The sequence below is a fragment of the Symphalangus syndactylus genome, chromosome 13, assembly GCF_028878055.3.
Source record: "Symphalangus syndactylus isolate Jambi chromosome 13, NHGRI_mSymSyn1-v2.1_pri, whole genome shotgun sequence".
Classification (NCBI taxonomy): domain Eukaryota; kingdom Metazoa; phylum Chordata; class Mammalia; order Primates; family Hylobatidae; genus Symphalangus; species Symphalangus syndactylus.
In genome coordinates, this window is record NC_072435.2 from 39,220,666 (window position 1) to 39,237,243 (window position 16,578).

The 16,578-nt window shown below is 49.9% G+C and overlaps 1 protein-coding gene across 13 annotated transcripts in view; it reads left to right on the top strand.

Moving 5' to 3' along the window:
• The window catches only part of NFIX (nuclear factor I X), a 103,670-nt gene that overhangs the window by 18,665 nt on the left and 68,427 nt on the right, over positions 1–16,578 (top strand). For 2 of the 13 annotated variants that reach the window (XM_055235712.2, XM_055235718.2), the window contains exon 2: positions 10,872–11,403. In XM_055235712.2, coding sequence (XP_055091687.1) covers positions 10,872–11,403 — 532 coding nt within the window. Of the gene's footprint in view, positions 1–9,181; positions 9,886–10,280; positions 10,575–10,614; positions 11,404–12,101; positions 12,260–16,578 lie in introns of those variants that run through there. The other 11 variants (XM_063616366.1, XM_055235714.2, XM_055235708.2 and 8 more) reach the window with 11 other exon arrangements.

A 16,578-nucleotide genomic window follows, 5' to 3' on the forward strand; every position in this document is an offset into this window, starting at 1 on the left:
AGAAATAACTCGTCTCTCCTCTCTCCTCTCCATTCTGCATTGTCTTATTTAAGGGCGGAAAGCGCGCTTTTCGGCAGAGCTGGTTAGTTTTTAATGCGGGCTTTTTTTCTCACCCGCCGTTCCCTCCGCTCCGGTCTGATTCGCAAATCCCCAAACTGGCACAAACCGGGAAACTTGCGGCCGGCCGTTCTTCTCCCCGAGTTGGAGACAGCCCTCTCCTCTTCCCTCCCCCGCCTCTGGGCCCTGACCCATTGCCTGGTTTGCGCTAGAGCCGTTTAAAAAAGAAAGAAAGAAAGGAGCCGGGCTCTGGTACCCCGATGCCAGCCGAGGGCGCGTTTCCCAGGCGGCGGGCTGGTGGGAGAGTCAAACCCGGGTGTGGGGAAGCAACTTCGCTGCCTACTGTGCATCCTCTCCCCTAAAAAGAATCAAGTATTTCTAGAGATCGCCTGCTCAGAGGGCTCAGATCCCTTGTCATATTTTAAGTTAAATTGAACAGTTCTCTCTTTCCAGCCCCATATGCAATAGGAAGAGAAAATGCGGTCTTGGAGAGCCCGCCTTGGCAACCCTGTGCCCTTGATAGAGGAGAGAGCTGCCCACTTGGGCTGGGCCTGGCATCCAGCCCCAGAGGAGTGCTCTTGCCACTGGCCACAGGGCCTGGATTTGGGGAGGAAGAGCAGGGTCCAGGGCCAGTGGCTGGGGATGGCCTGGAGAGATGTGGGAGTTGGGGAAAGGACTTTTTATCAGCGCTGCAGAGGTTCGGCTCTGGGCTGGTGATGGGGTGCTGGTGGTAGGCGAGGTGGCTGCGGTGGCCCTTCCGCCAGGTGTGGGGTAGACCGCTTAGAAGGGAAAGGGGATCCTGAAGTGCCTGGGGAAGAAACAGCTCCCTGTGAGAAAGCAGTGGGAAAAATTGGCAATAAATGGGCATAGGGGCTAGTGCCCACAGGCACTAGTGGCTGTGAAGTGCCTTTGAGTTGCAAAGGGAGCTTTTTATTTATTTGCTTCAGGTGTTTTTCATTACATGTGTTTCCCTTTTATTTTCCTTGTTATTTGGTCCTTAGATTTTTCAGCGATCCCTTGTATTCGTCTTTTTACATAAGCAGAAACTTTTTTTTTCCTCCTGAGAGAGATACTGTGGGAGGTATTTTGCCTTCAGTGCTTTCTCTTTCCTGCTTTTTTTAAAATTTAATTTTAAAATTATAAAGTAAATTTAGTGCTAGTGAAAGTGAGGGGGGAACCAGCTGGGGCTGGAGCCAGGGAAGGGGTAGGCAGAGGCAGGGTTCTGCCTCCCTTCCTGAGGCAGCCCCGCCCCAGGACCCTACGCCCAGCCTGGTGTCGCTTGCTCACTCTCTCTGTTCTCTTCTCTTGATGCCATTCTGCTCCCCTCATCTTCCTTCAGGGTTCTTGTGGACAGGGATGGGGACAGTGTATCCCAGTGGGTGCCCATTCTCCCTTTGGGAACTCCTGGCTCTGCAGAGTCACTTTCCTTCATGACCTACATACTGAGGCCCCCCATTCCCTGCCTGCCAGGCAAGCAGAGTGAGAGGAGGGGCCCTTGCTCCCCTCAGACACTAAGGCTGTTTGGCTTTCAGCTCGGCGGGTCCTGTTTGTCCCCCCATACATGCCCTGTTAGTCTGCTAAATCTGCTGCACAGTTGGTTGCCCTGTTGATGGGATCAGAGTTGGGCAGGCATAGAGAGAAGACACACACACACACACACACACACACATACACACACACTCTGCAGCAGTGAGGATGAGAGGGGCTTCTATTTGCCACGCATTTTTGTGGTCACATGAATAGCACACTCTGCTCTGTAACACGTGTATGCACATAGGTGTTTGCATTTGACGATACTGGTGTGACAAGGAGGTATTTCTAAGCCATATAAATTATGAGAACTGTATAGCTTAAAAATTTAAGGCTTGTTCAGTAGTGCTGAAAATGTTTATTTCTTAATCTGGGTGGGGTTACATGGGTGTGTTCACTTTGTGAAAGTGTATCAAGCGGCCTAACTTACAGTGTGTGCACTTTTTATACCTGCCTTGCTTCAGTTAAAAAGTTTACTTAAAAAAAGAAGCCCCACTCTCAAAGGTAAAGAAAAACCTGTGCATTACAAAATAATAATAAAAATTTAAATAAAAATTTCCTCCAGCCTGCTTTGCTTAGTCTTTCCTGCTAGGAATGGTGGGAGGGCTTGTAAAAAATAGCGGGCTGATATAAAAGCTAGCAGGCATGTGGTCCACGAGGCATCCTGACCCGTCCACACGTGTGGAGTGCCTGAAAACCACCTACAGACAGGTATAGAGGTAGGATTTTAACATCTCAGGGCTAAAGGATAAGAAATGGTAAGGAGTAAGTTACTTGCCAATTACATTTTGCTGTCAACATCTGGAAAGCTAAATTGCAGCTGTTCTCTCTGCCCCTGCCCCCCACCCCCCGCATTGCCACCTCTTCTTTTTTTTCTGCACACTTAAATTTTTTGTACGCTTGCCATTTATACTTTGGTTTTCTGCACTGTTAAAACAATTCCATGGCTCTGTTCAAATTGGGTTGTTGGGTTTGAGTTTTTTTTTTTTTTTAATGGATCTTGTAGTCTGACAGTATAATTTTTGGAGGGATTTATTTAAACAGGCCCAGGAGCCATTGATAATCCCCTCCCTTTTCTTTCGCCCTCTCTGTCTTCCCAGAACTGTTCAGGCCAGCAGTGAGGGGGAGGACGCTCGGCAGCCCTTGCCGGGCTCCTTCCTTTCGCCTCTGCTCCTCCGGGCAGGTACTGACAGCTTCGCCCTCCATGGCCCTTCTGTGGTGTTTTTGTTTTCTCTTCGCCCCCCAAAAATATTTGAACCAAAAAGCCTCTTTTTTTTTTCCTCCACCCACAGCAAACTGAAAGGGCTAGTGAACCGTGATTCAACAGAGCGAGGGCGCCTCTTTTCTTCCTTAGCATTAATTAACTCAAGTTCGTTAGGACGTTGGGTCTGTCGCCCACAGTTTTCTCTTGTGTGTGCTGAATCGGGTCATAGAGGGAGACTTCCCGTGCAAACAGTTTGTGTTGGAGCTGAAGGACGCAGAGGGGGAGAGAGGGTGAGAAAGAAAGGCAGCCGGGGAGGGACGGAGCGTGGCCGAGGGGTGGGCATGGTCCGAGCTCCTCAAGGCACCCCCAGTGTCATTCTCTGCAGGAGCTAGACACCAGGGAAATGTGGATTCTTGGGTTTCCTGGGCAATGATCCTGATAATAAAATAGTTGCGGGAGCAATACGTTTTGAGGAATTGAAAAATGACCTCTTTCTAACTCCTAAAATTGTACATTTTGGGGTTCTGGCCACTGCCTGTGGCTGAAGCAATTGCAAGAAAGAGGTTCCCTCAGGACCGAGGGGTGCCAGGCAGATCTGAGGGCAGGTGGTGAGGAGAAATCCTCCCTTGCTCCTTGTCTCTCCTGTGGCGGGGGAAACAACTGGTAAAAAATGAAGGGGGGTGTCTGGACTGATCCTGATGGAGCTCTTGCCGAGGGACTGGGAAGACCCCTGCCTTTTGGGTTTTGTCACCTTGCCTTGACCCCTCTGAAGGAGGGGATTTGCTGTGGTGCCTGGGGTGAGTTTTCAGCATTTTGCCATTTGCTCTGGCCTTCTCTCTCAACTTCCATATATTTTCACAGTGTGCTGGGCACAGACCTCATCTTCATGCGCTGGTCTCTCTTTGCCTTGCCTTTTGTCACTTTTTCAGTTCTTCTTCAGAAAGAGTTGTGAAGCTGGCCTATGTAGTTCTTCCCTCTTCCCGGGCCCTTGGCCACCATGAAGTGACACTTCCCAAGCCGGTTAGGGGTGTGAGGCTCTGCACTTCCCTTGCCCCCGGAAGCCCTTCCCTGTCATCTGTCCTTCACGCACTTCGGAGGGTTTCATCCCCATGCAGCCTGCCGACTGGAGAAGAGAGCTTTGGCCTTCCCGGCTTTTACTTCTATTTGGTGACACAAGGAAGTTTCAAGCTAAATAATGAATTAAAGACTAGGGTTTTTGTTTCCCATTCCTTGTAGAGGATGAGATGAAAGTAAACAATTTCCAGTTACCCTAGAGAGAATAGATTGTCTCCCCTAATATCCCCATTCCTACCCTATTTTATTCTGTGCCAAGAGGGTAAGGGAGATGTGCCTGGAGCAGAGGAGCATTTGGAGCCAGAACGAGGCTGCCTGTTGGCCCGATCCCAGGCCACCGCTCCTGGTTTGTAGTCTGGAGGAGAAAAGGAAGGGGGGGGCGCGGTTTACAGGAGAGAAGTGTGCGGCCTGGCTGTGAGGCAGACCCTGTCCTAGCCCCAGCACCGGGGTGTGGGGCGAATCCATTCAGCCAGCATGAGGACACTAGAAAGAAACTGCGCAGAGCCGCCTTTCCTGAGCAGAGGAAAACAGGCCCAAGTCAGCCAAAAACCCGCTTTATCCAAATTATCCGAGCTCCCTCGCAAAGTGCATTTTCCGGTTTCCATTCCTGGAGTTTCCAGACTCTTGGATGATTTTGTTCTGACTGCAGAGCCCCTTCTCGTTGGCCCCCAACTGAGGGGAGGCCCCACCCTCCTCTAGGATAAGCAGCAGGGCCCCTTCCCTGGCTGCCCAGTGCTGCCGCTGCGTCATGTCTGCAGTTCCCTTTCCATCTCTGGCCGTTGTCTGGCCACTGTCTTCTTGTGGCCTTCCACGAAGCCGCGGTAATCTTGGGACAAGGTGGGAGAGCTCAGGGTTACGAAGCCGGCTTCTTTTGGTTCAGACCAAGGCTGAATTATAAAATTCCAACAATTGAGCAAACTAATTGGGGCCCTGTTTATGGCCTTTTTAATTTCCCGTGTCCTTTCATACCCAGGCTGCAGATATGCTTTATTAAAATAGATACTGGAATATCTGGTCATTTCTGTGAAGTTTTGTAAGTTATTTGCTCTAATTGCCTGTAGTTACCCAGATCAACATGGGCCCAAGTGTCCAGGATCTGAAAGAATAAATCTGGGCCTTAAAGCCAGCAGGATGTGGACAAATAGGATTTTTTTTTTTTTTTAAGATAAAGAAGCCTCCTAAAATTGGCCCTGTCTTAAAATATACAACTTCTTATGCTTCTAGATGTTTCACTATAGGTAGGTGCGGGCAGGTTGCAAAACCTATCTCAGTCTGGGAAGATTATTTTGTTTCCTTGAAGAATTTTTAACAATGTATATGTGAGTGAGGTACTGTACATATTTTCCTATTTTTCCTCAAATAATCCATACAGCCTCAGTGGACAGGTCTGTTGTGTGGAGTTTTTGAAAACCATGCATTTCTTCTCATGGAGAAGCGGTCATTTTCCTTAACTGGTTTTTCTTTCTCTGCCGCGGTGCAGAGCCCTTTTCTGTCTTCTTATTTTTTCTTCCTCTGCTGTTCTGTTTCCCTCCATCTTTGTCCTTCTTTCTTTGCAGTTGTGGGCCCAGCTCGGCACTCTCTCTCCAGGTTTGGCTTTTTTCTCTTTTTTCGTTCTCCTTCTATTTCTCTTTCTCCGTGGCCCTTTCAGTCTTTTTCTGTTGGGGGCACATTTCTCCTAGTAATGGCTGAAACTGGCATGGGTATGTATTTTAGAAATGTTTCAGTGAAAACTGTTGCTGGTTTTTTTTTTTTTTTTTTTTAACCAAATAGTACTCAACAATAAAAGAGGCTTTTCTTCCATAAAGGCAGCAAAATCGCTTTCCACAAACCAAAAGCCCATGTGAATTTTTAAAAAGTCTTATTTCCGGCTTCTCAATGATTTTTCTCTCCAATGGGGGAAATAACTTTCCCCCCCAATGTTTTCCTGCATTTCCCTTTTTCCCCCTTTGTCTTTTCTGTTTTTTCTCTTCCTATTACCAGCATCAGTGGCTTCCTTTCCCCATTTGCCACGTCCTTCTACTCTGTGGCCTGCATGTCCCCTCGCTCCTTCCATCACCTGAACTCTTACACTTGCCAGTGACTCAGACCTGGAGAAGCCTTGAAACGTATGAGGGATTTTTTGTCTTGATTCTGGTCTTTGGTGCAGGATGTAAAGCAGTCTGATCTCCTGCCTGGGGCTGGAGGGGAGAAGGGAAGGAGGCTGGGCCGGGAACAGGTAATCTTCCAACAGGAGCCTCCACTCTCTTAACAAAAGGGGGACAGTTTCCTTTTGTCTAGGGCTCATGAGGGGCGTGTCTGGGCTGATGGCCGCCACCAGTGGCATGCAGGAGGAGGGGGCCCGCAGTGGAGGGTGCTTGAAATGTTTCTAATGGAACCTGAGCAATTCCTCTGTGTGCACCCAAAGTAGGAGGGGAGGAAGGGAGGGAGGAGAGGGAAATAGAGAAAGAGACCTTCTCATCTCCCTAAGCATCAGAATGTCCTGGCCACTCCTCCAGAAAGGCCTCCCCCACTGGGAGCCAGCAGCCCATGGAGAGAATGGGGTGAGGGGAAAATATTTGCCTGAGAATCTTCTGCCCACCTGCAAGGTTATAGCCACTGGCAGGAGAAGGACAATTGACAATTGTTCTTCCTCCAACTTTCTGCCCTGGGAAAGGCCTGTTGCTTCTTCTGTTAAGAGAGCCTTGAGGGGGTGCTTGGGGCTCTTTGTGGGTCCCTGAGGCTCTATTGAGACACTCTTCTGCCGCCTCTCCTCTGATCTCTCCGCCACTCCATGGAGTTTTGACCCCTAACCCTTCTCCAGGAGCCAGTCATGCATCTTGTCCTGTTTCCCTAACTTCTACATGGATCTTTCCATCTGTCATCTCCCAGCTGTGGGACTGTTGCTGCCCCCACCTCTATCTCTGACCCAGTTGTACCACCAGATTCAGATTCAACCCATGTCGAGCATGTCTCTTCTACTGTGGCACTGTGGTCTGTGAAGCGGAACATGCCAGGATTCTCCAGGAGGCTCGTGTTGGCCATTTTATGTTTGGTGTCTAATATTTAGTATAAATCAGAATTCAAGAAAAACATCTCCATGCCAAATATAAACTCACTTGTAATTTTTAATGACCTCATCTTGACTTTAGAAGGTAAAATTATTTCCACAAGGTGGAGAGGCAGGATTTGGTACCTTATGTCATGTCGCTAAGCTAACATCTTTGGCTGATTAGACTGAAGCTGGTTATTAATATGATGTGAATTATTGGACACCACCCTAAGAGGCCTGTCTCTGATGCCACCTGCCTTCTGTACTCTCACGTCTAACCGTTTCTTTCAGGGATCAGCCATGAGCTCAGTTCACTTGAGATGGATCATTCAGGGCACAGACTGGGGTCCCAGGTGTTGGGCAGCCCCTCTCCCATTGTCAGGGTTCAGCGCCAGCCCAGGGCTGGATGTTTTATTTTGGCACGCCCCAGGTGCTCTTCCGGGAACCTTTCTGCCAACATAAAGGCCACAAAGCACAGGGTTTCAGTTGGGGAAGAAAGGGGCACGAGTGAGCAGTGACCTTTTTTCCGTTGCCAGCTGAGGACTGAGCCTCGCTGGGGGAGAGGGCGGCTGTAGGGATGCGGTTCTGAGTGGAATTGGATCCCTTTCTCCCTGTCTGCAGCCACATCCTTCCTCCTCTGCTTTTCCTTTCATGTCATATCTATTTCCTTCTTACTGTGTTTCGAAGGCCTCAAGCATGGCTGCTCCATAGCTCTAACTGGAGAGACCCCCTCAGAAGGGGGACTCCCCTCCCCAGTGGTCACCCTTTCTGCCTGCTGTGAGGAAGGTCCCAAGTGGAGGACCAGAGCAGGGGCTCTCCGGTGGGTCCCTTCTCTGTGACTTGATTTCCCCCAGGTGGCCTGTTTTTGATAGAGCCCTTTGCTGTTCTTTGTTGTGTCCTTTCTTAGCTCTTTTCTTTTTCATTTGGGTTTCTCATTTTATACTTCTGCACTTTGCACTGCTAGGGTTTGGGCCCTTTAGTCTAAATTGATTTGGGAGACAGGTAAGAAAACGAATCTCAGGTCAACTGGAGAGGGCAGATCTGGAGAATTAAATGCCTGTGCAGTGGTGAGGGGCGTTGGTTACATTCCTTGCCTCTGCTCAGAGGTAGTGTCCATCTTTTTGGCTTTGTCACTTCTCCCCGGGTCTGGCTGTTGTTTGTGCCTGCGTGTAGAGCTTGTCAGGCGGAGTGCTGTGACAGGAGGCTATTTTAATAAACTGTTGCAGTTTCTCGAGCCGAGCTGTGTTGCGTTGGCATCCCTCGTCACCGCTAATGGAGCGTGCGTGGCTGGGTGTGGGCCGAAGGAGGAGGCTGAGCTTGCTGGGGGCTGGGGGAGAAGGGAGGGACATGTGGGGTGCTGGCCTCTGCCTTGTCTGAGAGTGCTCTTTCAGCAGCCAGACCTGGGGGCATCACAAGGTGGCAGTACCCTGGGCACCAGATCCCTGCCCTGGAAGTACTGCTGGCATGGACACTTTCTGAGCTTTCTTCTTATTTCTATTCATAGCACTGCAGGCTCGTGTGTATGTGGCCAGGGAGGAAAACTTCCACTCGCCCCTGTGTGCTCCATAGGAAGAAAAAAAAAAAAAGAAAGAAAGAAATAGAAACAGAAAAAGAGAGTGTGCAGGCCCAAGAGAAAGACTGAAACCAAAACACAGAGAGAAGGCGCAGCTGCTTCCCCAAGGCCTTCTGGGGCTCCCGCCCGCCAGCCCGCCCGGAGTCAGGCCTTTATTTATTTATTTTTCAGGCTTAAAAAAAAATTTCGAGTCTTCCACAATCCCAGTTCCCCCGCACTGCCCCACCCCACCCCCAGATTTGCTGGGTGGCTGCTGCCAAATGGACCCGAGTGGGAGCCTGGAATGAAAAATTCATAACTGCTGGACTTTGCTTGTTCATTAGACGTGAACTTGTCGATTGGGCAAATTGTTTTTGGTCTCCAACTGCCGGGGGCTCTCCCCACCCTCCCTGCTCACCCGGTTCCCTCCTCCCCTTGGACGCAGCCATTGGCTGCTCGCAGATGTCTCTTTGCCAAATAGGTGGATCCTTCTCTCTCTCTCTCTCTCTCTCTCTGTCTCTTTCTCCCCCCACCCCTTTTTACTGGCTTGGCACAAGCAAATGGATGGGGATTGAGCCTGAAAGGAGAGAGAGAGAGGGAGTTTGAGAGAGAGAAAAGGAGCAAAAAAAAAAAAAACACCCCAAAAACCCAACCAGTGCGCACACACACGCGCACACTCACACACACGCCCCATCCCATCCACGTCCTCCCTCGATCCTCGATCTCTCCCTCCCCCCCCTGCTTCCTTTCCTCCCTCCCTCACTCCCTCTCTCTCTTTTGCACGCGTCTGCCAGCAACGGTCTGCAGCCGGTCAGAACTCGTCCTCTTCCCCGGGAATCTGCGAGCTCCCCCTTTTCCTCCGATCAGGCAGCTCGAAGTTTACACCCCTGTGCCGCTGCCAAAGCCGAAAGCCTTTTTCTTCAGCTGCCGCTTTTTCCCTCCTGGGTTTTGTTTTTGTTTTTGTTTTGCACGGGGGGTGGGGTGGGGTGCGTTGTTGGTTGCGGGGAGATGGTGGGAGGCTGGTTTTGATTTTTAAATTTTGCATTTTTTTTTTTAACTGGAAGAGGATGCACAGGGGAAGAAATTGAAAAAAAAATTTGTTGGCTTTTGTTTACCTGGCGTGTGTGGCAACCGGCTCGCTCCCTCTCTCTGCTTGCTATCCCTGACCTTTCTTTCTTTTTGCTCCTTTTCAAAAAAAATATTAATTTCCCCCTTCTGTGCAATGGAGCATGGGGGGGGGAGGAGGGGGAAGGGTTTGAGAATCCACCCAAGCCCGGCCCCTATTCCCCAGAACACCAATAATAACCCCCTTTAAAACATTTACCTTCCTCCCCGCTCCTCCTCCTCCCCCCTCCCCCCACCCGCCCCCAACTCACAACTCTTTTGAGTCCAGAATCTCAGAATCGGGCGTTGGGCTTTGCCGGGTGCTTCAGATCAATGGTAATTATTTAATTTTTTCCAGTTTTATTTTTGTAAACAGAAATCAATTATTATTTAAACTTCAAACAAGCAAACAACCAAAAAAAAAAAAAACAAACAAACAAAACCGAGAGAGCCCATCCTTCTGTCACCTGACTGAGTGGGAAAGAGGGTGAAGGGGTTGTGGGAGGCTGGGGAAGGGGTCGCAAGAAGACCCATGTAGCTTTTAACCCTAATGTGGCCGAGACAAGCACCTTATTTGTGCTAACAAGAAGTGTTTTGTTCATTATTACTGTGATTAACATTAGTATTGGTGTCGATAACAAAGCTGAAATCACATATTTAGGATTTAGGTCTGATTAAAAAATGCTGGGGTGGATGTTCCAACTGGATCAGGAGAAAAGAAAATGAAAACAGCCTGGGGAGAGGGAAGCCTGATCTGTTTCCTCACTCGCTTGCTCGTGGATGTCATTTTCTCTCTTCTTGGGGGCGGCCAAAAATCGACCGGTGTCGGGGACCAGAGGCGGCCCCGCACGCCCCCGCGTGTGCGTCCACGGGCGTCTGTGCAGACGGACACTGCGCCGGGGCGAGCTGACAGGAGTTCACGGCTGCGATAGAACATGGAGATGTCATGGGCGCGACAGAGCCTGGCGGGGATACCAGCAGCGTGTGTGTGTGGACGGCAACGTTGTCTGTGCGCGTGTGTGTGAGTGAGTGAGGGAGAGAGAGAGAGAATAGGTGTGTGTAGAGTCTCCCGGTGCCTCTATCTGGCTGCTGAGGCTGAGATGGGAGCAAGTGGCTGGCGAAGCTGGTGGTGGCTTCAAACCACACTTTTGTAGAACAATCGCAAGAGAAAATTGTTGGGGGGAGGGAGGAGGAGGAGAAGGCGGTTTTCCTTGTGCCCCCCCTTCTAACGCTGCTTTTCTCCTTCTCTCTTTCCCCCTCATCCCGTCTTCCCCTCCTCCCGTCCTCCCTCGCCCCGCATGCTCCCGGCTTGCCGCCTGCAGGATGAGTTCCACCCGTTCATCGAGGCACTGCTGCCTCACGTCCGCGCTTTCTCCTACACCTGGTTCAACCTGCAGGCGCGGAAGCGCAAGTACTTCAAGAAGCATGAAAAGCGGATGTCGAAGGACGAGGAGCGGGCGGTGAAGGACGAGCTGCTGGGCGAGAAGCCCGAGATCAAGCAGAAGTGGGCATCCCGGCTGCTGGCCAAGCTGCGCAAGGACATCCGGCCCGAGTTCCGCGAGGACTTCGTGCTGACCATCACGGGCAAGAAGCCCCCCTGCTGCGTGCTCTCCAACCCCGACCAGAAGGGCAAGATCCGGCGGATTGACTGCCTGCGCCAGGCTGACAAGGTGTGGCGGCTGGACCTGGTCATGGTGATTTTGTTTAAGGGGATCCCCCTGGAAAGTACTGATGGGGAGCGGCTCTACAAGTCGCCTCAGTGCTCGAACCCCGGCCTGTGCGTCCAGCCACATCACATTGGAGTCACAATCAAAGAACTGGATCTTTATCTGGCTTACTTTGTCCACACTCCGGGTAGGTCGTTCTCAACCATTTTTCCCCCTCATTTTATTTTCCTTGCTGGCATTTGTTCTGTTTATTGTTCCTCTAATTTCCAAGCGATAACTCACCACGGGCCTAACTGGTGTATGCCCGTCCTGCGGGGCCTGCAACACGTACTATGGGCCTTTTTCCTTTTTCCTGTCTTCTGTCTCCCCACACCTGTTCTATTCTTCCTCCTCTGCTCCCTGGCCATGGTATCGACTTTGTGCATCTCCATCTTTGGAGGACTTATCTGATCAGAAAGATGCTGCAGGTCTTAGGATTGGGGACATGATGCCCCCAGAATTATCCATGATGGTGAGAGTTTGAGATGAACAACAACAGCAAACCAATAGTTGCTCTTATTAAAATGAGTCAGAAGAAGTATTGAGGGGCAGGTGCTAGTTTTACTGCAGCTTCACCTCCAGTCCCAGGAAAAAATGGGTTTGGTACAAGCGGGATGGGCAGGAGTTCGGTGGAGAGAAGGGGCATGTGAAACCCTGGGATATGAGACTGAATGAACAGAAAAGAGGAGAGAAGACAGTAGTGGACAGATTCTGTGGCCTAAATACTCAGGCGGGAGCTGTTTTGGCTGGGATTTGGCTGTCAGAGAGTATGAAAGTAATTTGATTTCATAGAGAGTGAAAACAAGCACGAGATTCCTTGAGCTCTTTCCCTTCTCCTTATTTCAGCTAAAGTGGCAAGGCCTCAGGATGGATGCCCACAGCCCTGGCACTCTGCTGGGGAGCAGAGAGGCTTTCTCGGGGCACAGGCGTGGCAGGGAGCAGTGTTGCTGTGGAAGAGATCTTAAACAAGCAAACAAACAAATAAAAAACTCTGTAAAATCTCCTTTTCCTTTTGTGTTCCAAGTAGTTCTGCTTCTCTTTGCTTTTCCAGTTTTACCCTGCATTTTGGGTCAGGGTGGTTTAGTTCTCCTCCTCTGTTCCTTTTTTTCCCTTACCCTTTCCCTTTTTATAATTTCTTTCCGCTTTTGTTTTCTTACAAATTGAAACAGAGATGGCTGGTTAATTTTTAGCCTCCACTCAGCTACGCCCAATTTACTGCTGCCTTTGAAACCTAAACGGGCGGCACTCTGTGATTAAGCAAGGCAGAAGTGTGTTTACATTATGCCCAACCAACTTGTAATGAGAGGGCTACCAAACCTTTCTCTCTCTCTCTCTCTCTCTCTCTGTGTGTGTGTGTGTGTGTGTTTCCTTTCCACCATTCCAGTATTGTTTCCCCCTTCATTTCCCTTCTTCCTCTCTATGCGAATTTGAGAGAATGTGGCCTAACTTCAACTCTCGCAAAGGTTGTTTCCCCACGAGTGTGTGTCTCTGTGTCTTCCTTCCTGTTCATTCACAAAAAAGAAAAGCGATTCACAATGGCTGTGGTCACCCCCTTGCCTGTTTGGGAAGTTGGGAGGAATGATATAACTGGATCCAGAAATAAAATTCGGGTTTGGGGGTGCTTTCAGCACTGCATCAGGAATGTAATCTAGACTAGAGTGAGCCCTGAGTTTATATGTTGGAGAACTGTGCAGAGGAGAAGGTGGTATTGGAATTCTTGTCCTGAGAGGTTGCTTTGGTAACTGGTTAGAAGGAGGGGACACCACTCTCACCCCCCAAGTCCCTGCCTACTTCTGTGGATCTTTCTAGGCCTGCACCCGGCCCTGTGTGACCATCGTGACCCGTCATGCAGAAGGGCCAGGTGCCAGTCATTCCCCCTCCCTTCAGCTTGAATTTTTTCTTTTTTCTTTTTGGAAAACAGACTGAGAGGGAAAAAAATGTTATCCCCTCATTCTCTGTCTATACAGCAAGCCAGAGTAGGGAGGGTGTGTGCCTGGTAGTATTGGAGGTGATTGGTGGCTTGCAGAAGGCTCGGAGCCTCGAGCTTACCAGTGTGGCCATCAGATACTTCTGCACAAGGGGATTCTGCACCTTCCAATTTTAGAACCAGGGGCTCGAGAGCATCTAAGATGAAAATCAACACTCATCTTCCTCTGAGCTGGCTTCCTCCAACCCCACTCTCTGACTGGATCCTTGTAGCTGAGTTGTTTCCCTGGCCTCTTTTATTTTAGGCCGAATTCTTGACTGCTGCCAGCGTGGGGCTAAGGTAAGATGAAAAGTATGTGAGGAAGGAGACCGTTTCCTGGCCAGAAGAAAGGCCTCCCATGCCTCCCTGCCAGCTTAAGAAATCATTCGCCCAGGAATATGAATGAATTCATACCCCATTCCATGTAGCCGAGGCCACTTCTCTGGGCTGGGGCTGAGGCCAAGTCTCCTCTACAAAAGCAGAGTAGGGAACTAAGGGTGTATTTTATATCATTCAGGCCCCAGACTCTAGATAATTTCAGTGAAGGTAGGATTTTTCTCACTGGAATTGCTTTAGTTTGAGTGTGCCTTCCTGAAGTGAGTTGGGGCGAGTTGGTGCATCTCAGGCCACCAGTGGGCCGCATCACTTGTTCCTCTTTGGAGTTGGGTTGGGTAGTCTTGAGATGGCGCAGAGCAGGCATGGCTTCCGCCTTGAGCTGGCCCACTTTGCTAGAAAATGTCTTCTGTGGCTGAGCCACCAAACAGCATCGATCTGTGGGCACCACTTTCTCCATGCCCATGCCTGCCAGACACACTCAGCAGAGCTGCCACTTGCTCTTTCCTTCCAGGATGATAAACTGGGGACAGGGGCCGGGATGGCACAGGCTCAGACAAGAGCTACTTTGGACTCTGGAATAAGTGTTTTTCCTTTTCTTAAGACAGGGCTGAAGAGCCAGATCTGGGCTGAGCTGGGGGTCCTGGGTTTGATGACAGTAACGGTGACGTGGTGGTAAATGTGGGGGTGTGGCTTTGCTCCCAGGTGCCATTGTCACCCATGGCCTTCCTGAGCCCTTGTTATGTCCCAGATGAAGCTTCAAGAGATGACATGTTTGAGAGGGAATAAAGGACGTGTGTTTGGCGTTGAAACTCCACTCCCAGAATACTGGGTCCAAATACAGAATACTAGGTCCAAAAGGCTGCCGTGAGGCTGGCCTTCCTGCTGGGAAGGAGTCTCTCTGTGTGTCTGTCTGTATTTAGGAAGGGAGGTTGAGGCAGGGCAGGGTCAGAGAGCTGCTGTGGGGAGGAGGGTATCCATTTCCTGGTGATATCCTTCCATTCAAAGTGGGTATCCCAGAACAGGTGGCTGGGGATGGGTGAGCTGGGGAGGGCCAGGAGAGAGACCTCTGCTTGTGTGAGAAAGGATGGCCGAGCTGGCCTAGAACTGCTGCTAGACTATCTCTAGAGTTTCTCCAGCACCCTGAAGGTGAACCAGTGCCTTCAGACCTTCCCTGACACCTAAGCCTTGGTCCTAGGAAAGAAAAAAAAAAATCCAAAACTAATAAAATACTTGAGCGAATGGAACTGTCAGCGTCTCCCTGTCAGATCCCTCCTGTGGGCATGCAGCGGAATCCCCACGAAGTCCAGGTATTTGAGTGGTGGCTCTTTTCTTTATCTAAACTCTTTAATGATGGAGCGCTTCCCACATAGAAAGAACTCCTGTGCACCCACCACTAGTGCCAGCAATCGCCAGATCACGGCCAATCTCAATTCAACCATCCTCCCAACTGCCCACCCACGCTGAGTTATTTAGAAGATCCAGGCATTATAGCTTTTCGTCTGTAAATGTTTTTGTGCACATCTCTAAAGATAAGGACTCTTGAAAAACCAAACCACAATACCACTATTATACCCATTAAAAATTCAGCATTTTTTTTTAGTATCATCAGATACTGGTTAATGTTCACATTTCCCTAAATATCACTTAATTTTTTGTTTATGGTTTGTTTGAATCAGGATCCAGATGGGGTCGGTCCTGCATTGCGATGGGTTGATCAGTCTCTAAAGACTCATCATAATCTCTAGGTAGTCCTTCTCCTCTTCCTCTTCCTTAGTCTTGGTTTCTTTTCTGGCAGTTGTCATTGTTGTTGTCGTTGAAGGAAACAGGTTGTTTGTCCTGTGAGGTTTCCTCAGCTGGACTCTGCAGGCTGCGCTGCCCCTGGTTATTCAGTGAGTGTGGTGCTCTGAGAGCAGATTTGGCCTCCCCTCCCTCCCTACCTTCAGGTCCTGTTGCAGGAAATGGGTTAGCACCTGAGGATTTGTCCAAGTGCACTTTTTCACCTGTGGGGTTGCCTTCTCAGGTATGAGAGCCTCTTGGTTTCGGCACTCTAGTTTAGGGTTTGGGGCTTTGTAGCAAGCACTAGTTTTCAGGTCTGAGGGAGGGCTGCCCATCCACATCCTTCCTTGGCGGTGGAGGGCATTGTTCAGCTGTGTCCATACTGCCAAGACCGGGCTGGTGCCAGCGAGGTTCCCCAAGCCTTTGCTGGATGCCCAACCCGTCTGTTGGCTCTGGGACTAGTATGTGGGAGGGTCCACAGGAGCACCCGCCGCTTTCTCCGGGTCCACCCCCACCATGGACCCTGTGCCGCCTCATCCATTGCCTCCTTTTTCAAGTCCCAGAAATGCCACTGGTCTGCGTCTCTGAGGCAGCGCCATCTGGTGCCAGGGCTGACAAAGATCGCAGGGCCCTGGAACTGACACCTAAAATTAGCAGGATCTACAGATTATCTTTTAACCCAGTGTAGGGTCCCCTTTAGAACATCCCAGAAGAGGTGTCACTGTCATTCAAAGGTCAGCTTTGGTTGTAAAATTCTTCCATTCTTCCATGTCTAGCTTGTAGGATGGTTCCAGGGATTAAACCAGCTAATATGTAAAGATACCGGCACATAGCAGGATGGCAGCTGCTGTGATTGAGAACAATTGTTATGATTTAGGGAGCCCAAGGCTGACTCTCTGTCACCTTTACTTGTTGATCTTTTTTTCTCTTAAGGGATGACCCAAGTGAAAGCTGATTTTTCCGTAACAGGACAGCATTTGAAATCCCAAAGGCAGCTCTTATGTCTCCCTTGCACCCTTCTCCCCAGGAAGCTGTCTCCTCTCCAGCCTGAATGTCACCAGTCCCTAATGCCTCCCACATTTCGCGTGGTTCCTAGTGCCCTCGCCATTTTGGTAACCACCTCCTGGAAGCCCTCTGGTTTTAGTCCCTCTGATTCATAAAATTTCTGAAACTAGAGAGTTCAGAATTGAACACAGAAACTCCAAGCATGATCAGATCCTAGCCAGCCATGGTGGCTACATAATT